Here is a 14,439-nt window from a genome sequence, read left to right as displayed (position 1 = left end):
GCGTCAAATTTTTCTCACACATAATATACAAAAATAATATTTAATTTTCTAATGCTATTTTGCATAGGTGTGCACAGCTAAAATAATACCAGAAACACTACACCAGGCCTGGTAGGCCCTGCAAAAGAAGGTCCATAAACAGCTACTCCCAGTAACTGAAGACAATATAGGTGGAAAGCTTCATCTTGGCTGGCCCCAGATTCTTTAATGGTTTCCCAAGAGAGATGAGGGACATAACAGGAGTCAGCACAGAGGCTTTCAATAGGAGGCAAGACAAATTCATTACCAACATCCCAGATGAGCCTCCAGTCCCACATGGCCCAACCTCACAAGGAGTGGCAATGAACTTTATCGCAGATCAACTCCAATACGGGCTTGGGCAGAAATGTGGGAGTGGTGTATCCCCAGACCAACCATGGTGTTGACACCAGAACTTACCTACAAGACCCACAAGATATAGATGCAGAGCTATAGTCTTTATATTGACAGCTCCTTATTGATTCTTCTTTTCTTGATATCTTACTGTAGAGCTATTCTTATGTTTTCTCTTTTCATCCACATTTTATATAATGCAGCATAAAATTATTGGTTGTATTCCAGTAACACACAAATGCATTTTTCACTTTTTTTCCACCATTTGAAAGTTTTTTTTTTCTCTGGAATGGTTATGTTAGTTTGTTCATAATAAATCTCACACATTTTTCACTGTTTTTTTTTTTCATTTGAAAGGTCTGTTTTCTAATGAATGGCAAGGTTAAATATCCATGTTAACCTGCCTCTGGAATTTTACCACTCCAGGTTAGGAGCTATTGGACAACACAAGTTTCATGTTGAATATCTACTAGCATGTTTCTGAAATCTTACCAAACTATTTTGTATGCTCCAGTGTTTCTTTTTGGCTACCTCCTGTGTAAGGAAAAAAAAAAAAGCCTTTGGTATATATATATATATATATATATATGTACTGAATTTAAAAAAAAAAAATTGGTAATTTTTTTAGGAGTGCACAACTATACAATATAAAACAAATGTAGCCGCTTTGACTACTTGAGACGCCATGTTTATACAGAGGTCAGAGAAATTAAGTATGAGAAATTCGTCTATTCTAACTTAACCTAACCTGCATTTAGTAATGTGGTACCTGTGATTTTAGTGGTCATCGTTGTCATCTCAAACTTCCGAATCTATCAAAACAAGATGGTGTCAAAAGGAGTCAACGCAACTTTGTTTGTTTCTGCCTAGCTTTTAGCAACTTTTCTGATATTGATTTCCATCAAGAAAAACATCCATTATATTGATGTATTATAATTTACAAAATTAATATTTAATTTTCTAATGCTATACCGTGTAGGTGTGCATTTCTAAAAAAAAAAAAAAATTCTATCCATAATGTATATAATGTAGTAGTAGCACAAATTGTATATAGACTGTAATACATATTTTATTATGTGGTCTAAATGACTCATGTTATTTCAAACAAACCACATGAATCAAACAAAATGTGTTACTCTATCAGTCACATTAAACCAAATTCACATCAAATGAACATCCAAGGGTTTTCACTTTTTATTTATCTATTTGGTTCTTGAAATATTTATCTTTCTGAAAGGAAAGGTTGTGGCTGGGTGCAGATGTGCATTTTCTGTGGAATGGTGTCAGGATATATTAGGTTAGGAGCTATTGGACAACATAATATAATATAATGTTAAATAGGGATTAAAAAGTGTAATGAGAAATAGACATTTGGGAAGGGATGCTAAGAGGAGGTTATGCAAAGGAGTGATTGTGCCAACAGCACTGTATGGGGCAGAGACATGGAACATAAGAGAGGAAGAGAGAAGGAGTTTGAATGTGTGTGAGATGAAATGTCTGAGAAGTATGATAGGGGTTACTAGGCTAGATAGAGTGAGAAATGAGGAGGTGAGGAGGAGAATGGGGGTGGAAAGGGAGCTGGGAGATAGTGTTGTTGAAAGAGTATTAGGATGGCTTGGACACATGGAAAGAATGAGTGAAGAAAGATTAGTAAAAGAGGTGTGGAAGGAGTGAATATGAAGGAGTGTCCTAGGATGAGATGGATGGATGAGGTAATAGGGGCATTACGAAAGAGAGGAATGTCTGTTGAGGAAGGACGGGAGAGGACAGAAGATAGGGGTGAATGGAGAAGGGTTGTATATGGATGATGCTGTAATGCATGAGGTGATGAAGAAGGGGGTCGCCGAACTAATGAAGCAGCCTTGCTTTGGATGTGCTGTGTCTTGTGACACTACCTCTGACCCAGGGCAGTTTGCAGGATGCAGGGATGACCTGTCATCCAGGAGGTGCCAATATGAGAGGGAGGGGAGTTGAGTGATTAGGGGATGGAATGGGTGGGAGTGGTTTCTATGCCTTTTTCTTTTTGGCTATCTTCCTTTTAAGGGGGAAAAAGCCTTTGGTATGGATGTAAATATCTGTGTTTATGTAATCCTGGAATTTTACCAATTTATTATGGTCTTTTTTTATGTACATTGGTGGCATAATCAGAAGTGTGCTTATTTTGTATTTGCTTAGATGTGGGTTTAAACCTTGCACTTCTCTCATATTCCTAGGAGTGACTGTTACATGCACCAGCAGTCAAAGCACATAGGGCATAGGTGACAGCTTTATCTCCATCTGTACACCTCCTGGGGTTAGTTCCTCACCACTTTCATATTAGTGTCATGAAAGTGTGACATTCAATGGCCACAGTAAAGATAGTGTTGGACTATTGTGAATGATAGCTATTGAGAAAATTATTGAGAATGAAAAATTATTATGATGAGATGCCAGTAACAAGAAATGCATAAAAGTACCAAGAAAGTAATAAGTAAGCTGAGAAATTAAATCTAACTCAAAACCCAATTTTATATTTGGAAAATTACAGGTAAGGCAATGGAACTTAGTCCATATAAGAAGAAAGATATAGGGAAATAAATTTATGAATTTGATTAAAGTGACCATAACATAGAATGTGGTGAGTTAGTCTGATGTGGTAGTTGAGCCAGTTGTTGTTTGCAGATGACACTGCTTGTGGCAGGGTATTTGGGGTTGTATGTGGCAGGAAATAAAGGAGTAGGGGTAGAGGTAAATTGTAGGTTAAAATGAGCAAGTAAATGCTTTGGGGGATTAGAAAATTTAATGAGAAATGGATGCAAAGATAATATGAAGGGGTGATTGTGCTGATGACAGTGTATGGGACAGAGACTTCTGAACCAGGCAATGGGCAGGAGACAGGGATGACCCTTCATCCATGAGGAGCTAAGATGAGAGGTAACAAGTGTGGTGGATGGGAGTGGATGCATACCTTTATAAGGAGTGGGTGGATGTCTTAGAAGGGAGAAGAAGCCTTTGGCACCATGGTGGGGAGAATGAGAGGAGTAAGAATGTGGCAAGGAAGGAGAGGAATGGATCTGCTAATTATTAATGCAATAGGGAAGTGCATGGTGGGGTGAAGGAAAGTGTCTTCCTGGTTAATGTGGATGAAGGTGAAACTGGGATGGGAGATGTGGGCTTTTGTGAGTGCATATGGACCTGGTAGTGAGAATAGGGAAGTTTTTGGATAGATTTAAATGTGCATTTAGTGAGGTATGTGAATGTAGTGGTGTTCAGGGATCTCAGAGCTAAAGTAGGGGATAAGGCAATATATGGAGTAATAGGGAAGTTTTGGCGGACAGGTAAGAATCTTAGTGGAGAAATGGGTTTATAAAGGGAGTTAATGATTACAAACATGGTGTTTGAGAAAAGAGCCAAGTATAAGTATGCATGGGAAAGGTGACTAATAGACTATGTAATAGTATCTAATGGAAGGATAAAAAGAGTTTTACATATGTTTTCAATGGAGAGAGTAGGAGAGCATTTTTTATTTATTTATTATTATTATTATTATTTTATTTGATTTTTTATTATTATTTTTTTTTTACTGAAAGCAAAATGGAGGAAAAGAGTGGGAGGTAGAGAGGTGCTGAGAGTTAACAAGTTAGAAAAATTAAAGAAACTGAGAGATGTACGGAAGGTGGTGAAGGAGAGTGGGGAGGTACAAGTAAAAGAAGAATGGGTATGTTTTAAGGAAGGAGTGACCCCGTATTTACCTAGTTTTACCTAGTTGTATTATATGGGAAGGGAGCTATGCTCGTAGTGACCTGTCTTTGTATCTCTCAGCATCTAGTTTGTTCTTAATTTCTTGTATGGTTTTTGCATATACTATTTTTTTTTTTTTTTTCCCAATTTGTTCCAGACATCTATCACTGTGTGGAAAACTATACTTTTTCAGATCTCTTCTATAACTATCCTTTTTGAGCTTCTTTTTGGTCCTCTTGCTTTTCTTCTGTCCCACTTTAATAAATCTTCTCTATCAAGGACTTCCATACCTTTCATGATTCTGTAAATGGCCAGTAGATCTCTTCTTTCTCTTCTTTGTTCCAGGGTTGTTAGTTCCAGTTTGGACAATCTTTGTTCGTATGTCAATTTTGAAAGTGTTGGTGCCATCTTTGTCATTGCTCTTTGGATTCTTTTTAATTTCTTTATATTCTTTTTTGTGTTAGGTGTCCATAGTGTTGCAGCATATTCCAATCTTGGTCTTATCAGTGTGACTAATATTTTCTTTATCATTTCCTCATTTACATAGTTTAAGGCCACTTTTATTGTTCTTAGTAAATTTGCTAATTACTCCTAAGTCCTTTTCCAAACTAACTTTTTTTTTTACTTCTTTTTTACCAACCTTATATTGCCCTGATATTCTATTCTTACTTTTTCCAAATTCCATTATACTGCATTTCTTGATGTTGAAGTTCACTTCCCACTTTTGGCTCCATTTCCAGACTTTGTCCAGATCTCTGAAGTGATTCACAGTCTTTCTCTGTACTTATTTTCTTTAGTAGTTTTGCATCATCTGCAAAGAAGTTCATATAACATTCAACACCTTCATCCATGTCATTTATATATATGGCAAACATTATCAGAGCTAGTACAGAACCTTGTGGGACTCCACTTATCATTTCTTCCCAGGTCGAGTTTTTGTCTCTAACTACCACCCTCATTTTTCTCCCATTCAAGAAATCTTCCATCCATTTCATTAATTTTCCTTGTACACCTCCTGTTGTTTCAAGTTTTATTAGTTTTTTGTGTGGTACCTTATCAAATGCCTTTTGTAAATCTAGAAAAGCACAATCCACCCATCCGTCCCTTTCTTGTATTATGTCTATTAGCCTTGAATAAAAACAAATCAATTTGGTGGCACAAGATCTTCCTTGTCTAAAGCCAAATTATATTGGATTCAGTATCTTATTTTCTTCAAGATGTTTAATCCATCTACTTTTGATAACTTTTTTCACATATTTTAGCTATTGTGCTTGTAAGGGAGACCACCCTATAGTTTGTTGGGTCTTCCTTATCTCCCCCTTTATATATATTGGTACAATATTTTCATTTTTCCAATCTCATGGTACCTTTCCTTCCTTGAGTGAGCAATCTATTATTTTATATATCTTGTCCTCTAGCTCATCTATGCATTCTTTTAGTATTCAATTTGCAATTCCGTTCAGAATAAGGAGGATGGGAGGTAGTAGAAGGAAGAGTAGTGGAATGAAGAGGTAAAGGTGGTAGTAGAAGAGAAAAAACAAACATATGTGGACTGGTTGCAAGTTAGGACAAGGGAAGCATATGAGAAGTACAAGAAGAGATGAGCAAAACACAAGGTGAGGGAGGCAAAGAGGAGAGATGTATAGTGGGGTAGGAGTATTGGAGAAAAAAATTGAAAAAGAATTAAAATATGTTTTGGAAAGAAGTGAAGAAAGTGAGGGAGGTGAGCCAGGTAGAGAGGAAAATATAAAAGGTGCAGATGGACAGATGTTAATTGAAGTGAAGGCAGCAAGGGTAAAATAGGTAGAGTATTTCAGAGAATTGTTCAGTGTGGAGGAGGTTCAGAAGGAACTGATTGTGGCAGTGAGAGGAACTAGGGAAATAGATGTGATAGGAAAGGAAAATAATAGGGATATAAGAAAAGTTAAGGTACAAAGAGTATTGAAAATGAGAGCTGGTAAGGCACCAAGGTTGGATGGGTGCCATGCAGTGTCTGACAAAAGGAGGTTTAATGTGAACCTAAGGGAGGAGAGTGTGCCAGAGGACTGGATGAGTGCTTGTATATTCACAGTTTACAAAGGAAAGGGGTATAATGTGAATGTAGTATATTTAGAGGGATTAGCTTATTGTTGAAAAGGCATATGGGAGGGTATTGATTGAAAGGATTAGGGGAGTAATTGGCAAGGAACAGTGTGGATTTAGGAAAGGGAGAGGGTACATGGATCTAATTTTTTTTATGTTAAACAGATTTGCAAGAAGTTTCTTGCAAAAGGTAAGGATATTTTGTTGTCCCTTTATGGATTTAGAGAAGGCTTCTGACAAAGTAGACAGGCATTGTGGGAGGCATTGTAGATATATAGGATAGGGAGAAAGCTGTTAAGGGCAGTCAAAAGCTTAGACTTCAGTAATACCTAAGTATTAGAGCTTGTGTTAGGTATGGGAATAGTGAGAGTGAGTGGTTTGAGGTAAAGGTGGAGCTGCAGTAGGGTTGTATTATGCTGCTATTGTTGTTCAGTATGAACATGGATTAGGTGATATGGGAGGTAGATTCAAGGGTGATGGGCAGAGGATTGGAGGTGGTTTGAGAGACAGGAGGGAAATGAAAATTGAACCAGTTGTTTGCTGATGACACTGTGCTTGTGGCAAGGTCAGAAGAGGGTCTAAGGCAATTGGTGACCAAGTTTAGGAAGGTATGCAGTAGAAGGATCTTGAAAGTAAAGGTAGGTAAACAAGATGATAATAAGATGCAAAAGAGGTGAAGGTGGCAGTAACCTGGAAGTAAGTATTAAGGGAGTGTTGCATCACTTTATAGAGTAGGTGATTTTTTTTTTTTTTTTTTTTTCAAATATGTGTTTAATGAATGTAGATATAAATACCCCTTACATTAGTGTGCAATTCCTCAGGGTATTGTGTTCCTCCCATGTATATATAAGGCATAGTGAATATTTAATGAAGATAAAGTGAGCTCTATTGAAGCTCTGATTACTTAATGGAAAATCTGGGGAACAAGTCTTATTGAATACATTTTTTCAAACTAATACCTCTGATTTTTTATTAATTTGTTTCTCTGAATAATTAAAAAATGCTGCAAAATTCAGGTTTCATAAATAGAAAAAAAAATCAAATTTCTTTTATTTTTTTACTGTAAAAAATAAAGAGCATGATTTTTTCTTTCAAATGAAACAAAAATGATAAAAATCCATGGAGAACAACCAAAGATATTACAACAGAAAGAACAAAAACATAAAGTTTACAGGATGGGGGATTTAAATTTATGCGACCATTTTTCGTGACCACCATTTGATGGTTGCAATGTATAGCAAATCTCCAATTTCCTCTTCTTTGCTGATGAGGTGTGAGGTGAGGGTGAGTGGTGTGGTGTGGGTGGAGGAAGTGTAAGGTGGGCATGGCTAGTAAATTCTTATGGAGTGCTGGGTGCAGTTTTGCTGCTTTTCTCCTCTTTTTCCTTCTTGTTTCTATTTCAGGCACTCCCAGGCCCTCTCTATATTCTGCCACTTCACTCTCTTGTTTCTTGTTAATTTTCCCATGATCACAGCAACAATACGGGGCAAGGAATCAAAATTGTTGTGTACGGTGAGAGCGCCATGGGTGACTTCACCTTCCTTTGACCTTTTCAAGAGTACTGGTGCCCTGTCCACTTTGTGGGGTATGCTGGTGGGAGGAATTGCCAAATATCTATAAACACAAATCTGTAGCAAAAAATGAAATAGCTATAGAAATGTTGACACTATTTCAATATACAGAATGTTTTTTATGCAATGGGGTTGCCAGAGGTTGCCAATATTTTATCTATTTTATTCTGTATAAGAAATAGAAATGAAATACAGCTGTATAACTTTGTATGAGTATTTCCACCATCATAGAGATTCTTTTGAAATGTTTACCTAAAATTCACTCATGTACCAGAATTTTTCAAAATATCACTGGCGACGCTCCCTTAAAGGAGAGAGGTTAGAGAAAATGAATAGTTTTAGATATTGGGGGTTTCATGTGGTAGGGGATGGAGGAGTGGGGAGTGGAGGTAAACTGTAGAGTGAGGAAAGCAAATAGTGAATGTCCTGGGGAATGAAAAGTGTCATGAAAAATAACAATCTGGGAATGGATGTGAAGAGAAATCTATATTTGAGATGAAGCGTTTGAAAAGTATGATGGGTATTACACAGATAGAGTAAGAAATGAGGTGATAAAGAGAGTGTGGGTGGGAAGGAAGCTGGTAGATAGGGTAGATAAAAAAATACTGGGGTGATTTGGGCACATGGAAAGAATGAATGAGGAAAGATTGATAAAATGATTGGAAGGCAGAGGTGGATGGCGTGAACCTGAGGGGAAGACTAAGAATGAGGTAAGGGCACTTTGAGTAAAGGAGAATGTCTATTGAGCAGGGAAAGGAGAAGGCAAGAGATTGGTGTGAGGGGAGAATGGTTGTGAATGGACTATAAATTGACACAGCCCAAAGGGATCTCTCCTTGTCCTCTCTATTTTTGCACGAGAGGATGAGGAAGAAGGGTTGCCATGTAAATGAAATTACTGACTCTGTTGAGGATGTACTGTCTTTGCTGCATTGCTTCTGACCCAGGTAGTGAGCAGAAGAAATAGATGACCCTTCATCCACAAGGAGGTAAGATGAAAGGGAAATGGGTATGGATAGGAGTGGAGTGATGATGTTGCCAAAATTTCACATATTGAGAAGTCTAATATGTAGGTACAAGTGATTGCTAATTTCTGTAAACATGATATCTTGCAATCCTGATAGTAGGTAGTGGAAATGTCAATGCTACTTGCTTTAGAATTCACTAGTGCTTTAGTTATCTTGTTTATCCAGGAAAAAAATACTGATTGGTTTTCTAGTTCACTGTAATTCTTTGATTCATGATTTTTGGATTGTACAAGTTCTGATCAGTTTGAGATGGCTTGTACAACCAGAATAAACACTGTTATCTTTGCATGTTCTGAATGGAATGGAGATGCACTGTACCCAATTTTATATCTGTAGTAATGGTATGATAATTGTATTCAAGTTGGACAAATACCATTTTATTTGTTTATTTTTCAGCTTTTTTTTAATTGATACCTGTAGTATTTTTGTTGTGCATGTGGCATTTGTATAGTGTGCTTTAAATTGTTGTGTTACTGCTGTGGTAAATTGTTGGGTTCAATATTGTTGGCAATTTCATTGAAATGTACTATATTACTGACCTGTCCCAGATCTAATTGGGCTTTAATGTGAGTTTTGTGAAAGCTAGTCTTGGTGCAACAGTAGGTTGGTTGATTATGAATTCAATGTTTTTGTATGCACATGAATTTATGGAAGTGTTTGTAATCATGTTGATGGGTAGTTGATCTGATGACAGTTGTTTCACTATTTTCCAGGATGTGTTTGAGGACAAGGATGGTGAACAGAGTATGATATATAGAGAATCAATTTATCAACCTGTGAGTGTGTGGGTTTATGGTTGTGTGTGCTATTTCTTGCACCTTGAAATGAAGTTTGCTGTATATTATTCTCGTATTCTTGATTATGTATACCATGATGTGTCTCATGGCATTGAAATCACTATTGATAGCAGTGTCTCCTAAGGTGCAGAGATTTTGGAGTTGTGTGTAATATTTTAGTATTTAATAGGGATAATTTTTGTTTGATAGTGTTATATTTTGACATTACTCCAGTTTTGACTTTTTTTTATTGCAACCGATTGGTAAATGCATGTAATTCATCCATCACCTTTTGTACTTTCATGGTCATGATGACAAATAGAATATTGGAAAAGAATGAATAAATAGGTATGAATTGTATGTGATGAACTGCCACTTTTTTACTTTCGTTCTTCAGTTTTAATCAGAGATGGTGCTTCAAAGCTATCTGTGAGAAGACATCATCAAAACCTTCCCTAAGAGGGGGAGTTTGTGGCTTTAAACTAAATCATTAATATACCAATATACCAAGGGCCTCTTCCTCCTTGGATGACTGCATTGTATACAATTATGCATGCCAATAACACTATATATACTCTATAAGGGATTTATGGGAAAACCCCATTTCAGCCATGGCATTACTCATGGAGATGGGGCTGCTTAGCCAGATAGTCAAGGGATCATCTTCACCCCCCCCCCCCTTCCCAATAAGGGAGGTAGCCAGCCAAGGCATGTACCCATCCCCACCCAATCCCACTACCACCTATCACCCATATGTTTCCCTCTCATCTTAGGTCATTCACTTATTCTTTCCATGTTCCCGAACCATCCTGATAATTTTTCATCAGGCCTATCTGCCAGCTCCCTTCCTACCCTGCTCTCACCTTGTTTCTCACTCTATCCATCCTCATAATCCCCACCATACTTCTCAAGCACTTCATCTCTAACACATTTATATTTCTCCTTTTTGCCTCCTGTAAAGTCCAAGTCTTTGACCCCAATACAGTATCATAAGCACAATTATCCCACACAGAAAACTACTAAAAAAACTGGAACACATAGGAGGAATACAAGGAAACCTACTAAAATGGATAGAGGACTTTCTGACTGGTAGAAAGATGAGAGTAGTGCTCAGAGAAAAATATTCAGATTGGAAAGAGGTGATCAGTGGAGTACCGCAAGGATCTGTGCTGGCACCAATAATGTTTGCTATCTATATGAATGACATGGACGAGGACGTGAACTGCTATATGAGCTTCTTTGCCGATGACGCCAAACTGCTAAGGAAAATAGAAACTGATGAGGACTGTGAAGCACTGCAAGAAGACCTAAATAGGGTATGGAACTGGAGTCAGAAATGGGAAGTGGACTTTAATACTAAGAAGTGTAGCATAATGGAGTTTGGAAAAAGCAAAAACAGAATATCAGGAAAATATACAATTGGAACCAAAGAAGTAAAGAAAGTAGGATCCGAAAAAGATTTGGGAGTAATTATCACGAACGACTTGTCCTATGATATACAGATTAGCAAAATTGTCGGGGAGACTTACAACTTGCTAAGATCAATAAAAGTGGCGTTTACATACTTGGACGAAGACATGATAAAAAAAAATATTGGTTACATTGATAAGGCCTAGATTAGAGTATGCGGCGACATTGTGGTCCCCCAGTACCAAAAAGAATATAAAGAAAATAGAAAGAATCCAAAGAGCAGCTACAAAAATGGCACCTGCACTTGCAAAACTATCATACGAGGAGAGATTGGCTAAACTGGAGTTACCGACACTGGAGCAAAGAAGAGAGAGAGGTGACCTATTGACCATCTACAGAATCATGAGAGGCACAGAGGTACTCGATAGAGAGAACTTAACTGGGACAAAAGAAACACAAGAGGACATGGAAAGAAAATAAAAAAACATAGCTATAGAAGAGAACTGAAGAAAAACAGTTTTCCTCATAGAGTTTTGGACACTTGGAACAAACTGGACAATGAAGTAGTATGCGCAAAAACCATTCATGAGTTTAAAAACAAACTAGACACTGCGAGATACAAAGGCGGGACATCATGAGCATAGCTCCCCTTCCCGCAAAGTACAACTAGGTAAATACAACTAGGTAAAATATAATCTCTCTGCATCCATTCCCAGATGCCTATTTCTCATGACATTTTTCGTTCCCCCAAGACATTTATGTACTTCCCTCACTCTTCACCTCCACTCCTACTCCCCCATTCCCTGCTACATATGACCCTAAACACTTGGATCAATTTACTTCCTCTAACCTCTCTCCTTTAAGACTAACTTCTAACATGCTGCTACCCTTTGTATGTCTCTTCACATTTACTTTCAACTTTTGCCTACCAATTTCCTTCCCAAATTTTGTCACCAACTGCCTTAGACCATCCTCTGAATCATTATGGATTTATAGAAAGTTGTGTTGTGTTTAACCCAGGGTTTGCTCAAGATTACAGAGACTTTGATTTTTGTATTTACTTTGTCCTTTTTTGAATGCTTTTTTATATGTTCATGAGTTTGTTGAAAAGTATTTACTTCTGTACCTATGTATGTGAGTGGGTCATTCAAGTTTAGTGAATGCTTGTCTTGTATTATGAGTGAAATGATCCCAGGTGATTATGTTAACCCCCTCCCCTTTTTTTTATCATTATATATGTGTTAGTGGCCAACATGTGGATGGATAGGTGATCTGATGACAGGTGTTTTATTGTTTTCCAGGAAATTATTGTGGACAAGGATGGTGATCAGAAATTTATGCATTGGGAAGAAATTTATCAGCCTGTGAGTGTGTGTGTGTATGTGTGTGTGTGTGTGTGTGTGTGTGCGTTGTTCTTTGCAACCTTACATAAAGTTTGTAGTTATGTAATGATTTTTTGTTTTACCATGATTGTGTGTGACAATGAAATTACCACTTATAATAATTCATCATATGGTGCAGAGATTTTGGAGTTGTGTGTAATTAGCATCTGTTGAGTATTATATTTGTTCTTATTATGTTTGTATATTACTTGCCCTTACTCATGTGGCATTTGGGCCTGCAGTCGCATGGCTGCCTTCACTAAGCCTCTCCACATTCTTCAATTGGTGGTGATTTGTTTGAATTAAAGAGAACTAGAATTCTGATGTATTGCATTATGGTAGTGTGGCAGTTATTGTAAAAGTGTGTCTTTGCCTGTGGCTCCCTTTCCTAATAATCCTGCAACATAGAGAGGGGTAGTGACAGCCACCAGCCAGACCCATAGGTCTCTTGGTCAATATCATGGCCATTTTTGGGGACTACGTGCCAGTGTACAGTCAGGCCAGAACAGAAGGGGGTGGGATCAGGTGGGTAAGCTGGCTTTAGTAAATTATTTTAGTTTACATTCCGTTATCATATAAACCAGTCATTCTGTTTCTTGTACTCAGTCATCTTACTTGTAAGTACCAAACATACACAAATATAAATCATAGATATTGCATTGATTACAAAAACACTTAATGAGCAGTTTGAAATGGTGCTTACATTTCCCATATAGCTCTGCCTACAAGGCTCCACCTGCATAGTGGAGGTCCAGAAAGGAGGAGACTAATTTTCAGGAGGTTTATCTAACTGTAATATGCAAGAAAAAATCTCTGCCCATGGGTTCCATCTTTTTCTTGATCATTCAGACTTAGTTTTGAATTTATGGTTTTAGATTGGAGTATGCTTATGTACTTCCAACACCTTCACTTCTATATATTAACCCATTGTTTCTGTTTTCACCCTTCTCCTTTTACTAAGTAACTTTGCTTAGATAATACTGATTTGGAAACTTTCTCATTAATTCAGCCAGAGTTGATATATATTCATAGACTTCTTCTTCCACTTTTAATTCAGAAATTCCTTCCCTGTGTACCAGTTTACAGTTGGCAAACCTGTAAAGCTGTTTGTTTGTCCTTGCTTTTGTTGATGATACCTTTACCAAAATTCTTCCTTCCTCTCAGTCTGTCTCCGTACCAAGGGCCTCTTCCCCCTTGTAAGAGAAGTAGCTATCCAAGGCACACACTTACTCCCACCCATTTCACTTCCTCAGAACTGTTGCACAGGTGATTTCTAATTGATAAGGTCCCATTTATGATTGCACACGACTGATACAAAACCTCATTATTAACCTGTCATTTGTGATTTTATAGTGACAGCCTTGGAAAGCATCATGGTCACTCATCTTTGAGAATGGAATGAGTTGTATTTGTGTGAGATTAAGATGCAGGGCCTACCTGATGTTAGATATTAATCCCACACAAGGCCACATAATTGTCCTCTAACCACATGCTCAGAATATTTGAAACACTATTTTGAGAAAATAGCTGTAGAAGTTAAACCCAAGAATGGCATAGCTGGCTATATTATGCTTTGAGGTAATAATTTAACTCCTTGTTTTTCTTATTTCAGGCAGATTTTCAAGATGATGACTACTTTGAAGGACAGCTGACACTGATTGTGGAGGATTCTCTCGATGGAGGTGCAACCCCAACATTCTCTCAACGTTCCACCATCAACATACGTTCTGTGAAGTCAGACCACTCATCTATCACACATACACATCCTTGGACACAGGAAAAGACTGAAAAGCTTAAGGTATATTAAGTTATAAATCAAGAGGAAACTAGCAGGTTTAATCTAATGTTTGAAACATGAAAACAAAATAGCTGTGGGTGGAAATTGTAGTTGTAGGAAGCAGATGAATTGGGTTGAGGGAAAATCAGTACTCTTGGTCTGTGATGGCTGTTATTGTACAGCAGTGAATCAGGCAACAGTGGGATTTACAGCAATTAATTACAATTTTTTTATGTTTATGATAATTGTGTAACCCTTCAACAAGGGTTTGCCTCTGCTGGAAAGAAAAAAGAGATTGTCAATGATAATTGTGTAACCCTTCAA

At 37.4% G+C, this 14,439-nt stretch overlaps 1 protein-coding gene across 5 annotated transcripts in view; it reads left to right on the top strand.

Moving 5' to 3' along the window:
- EMC10 (ER membrane protein complex subunit 10) overlaps positions 1 to 14,439 on the top strand; it is a 63,535-nt gene that overhangs the window by 4,489 nt on the left and 44,607 nt on the right. For 2 of the 5 annotated variants that reach the window (XM_076183595.1, XM_076183591.1), the window contains exons 2-4: positions 9,484 to 9,546; positions 12,258 to 12,320; positions 13,951 to 14,136. In XM_076183595.1, the coding sequence (XP_076039710.1) occupies positions 9,484 to 9,546; positions 12,258 to 12,320; positions 13,951 to 14,136 (312 nt within the window). The remainder of the gene's footprint in view (positions 1 to 9,483; positions 9,547 to 12,257; positions 12,321 to 13,950; positions 14,137 to 14,439) is intronic. The other 3 variants (XM_076183592.1, XM_076183594.1, XM_076183596.1) reach the window with 3 other exon arrangements.

The sequence above is a fragment of the Oratosquilla oratoria genome, chromosome 4 (assembly GCF_046742065.1).
Source record: "Oratosquilla oratoria isolate Oo_2021 chromosome 4, ASM4674206v1, whole genome shotgun sequence".
Taxonomy (NCBI): domain Eukaryota; kingdom Metazoa; phylum Arthropoda; class Malacostraca; order Stomatopoda; family Squillidae; genus Oratosquilla; species Oratosquilla oratoria.
The sequence above is the reverse complement of the archived record's forward strand: the minus strand, read 5'-3'. Positions and strand labels throughout refer to the sequence as shown.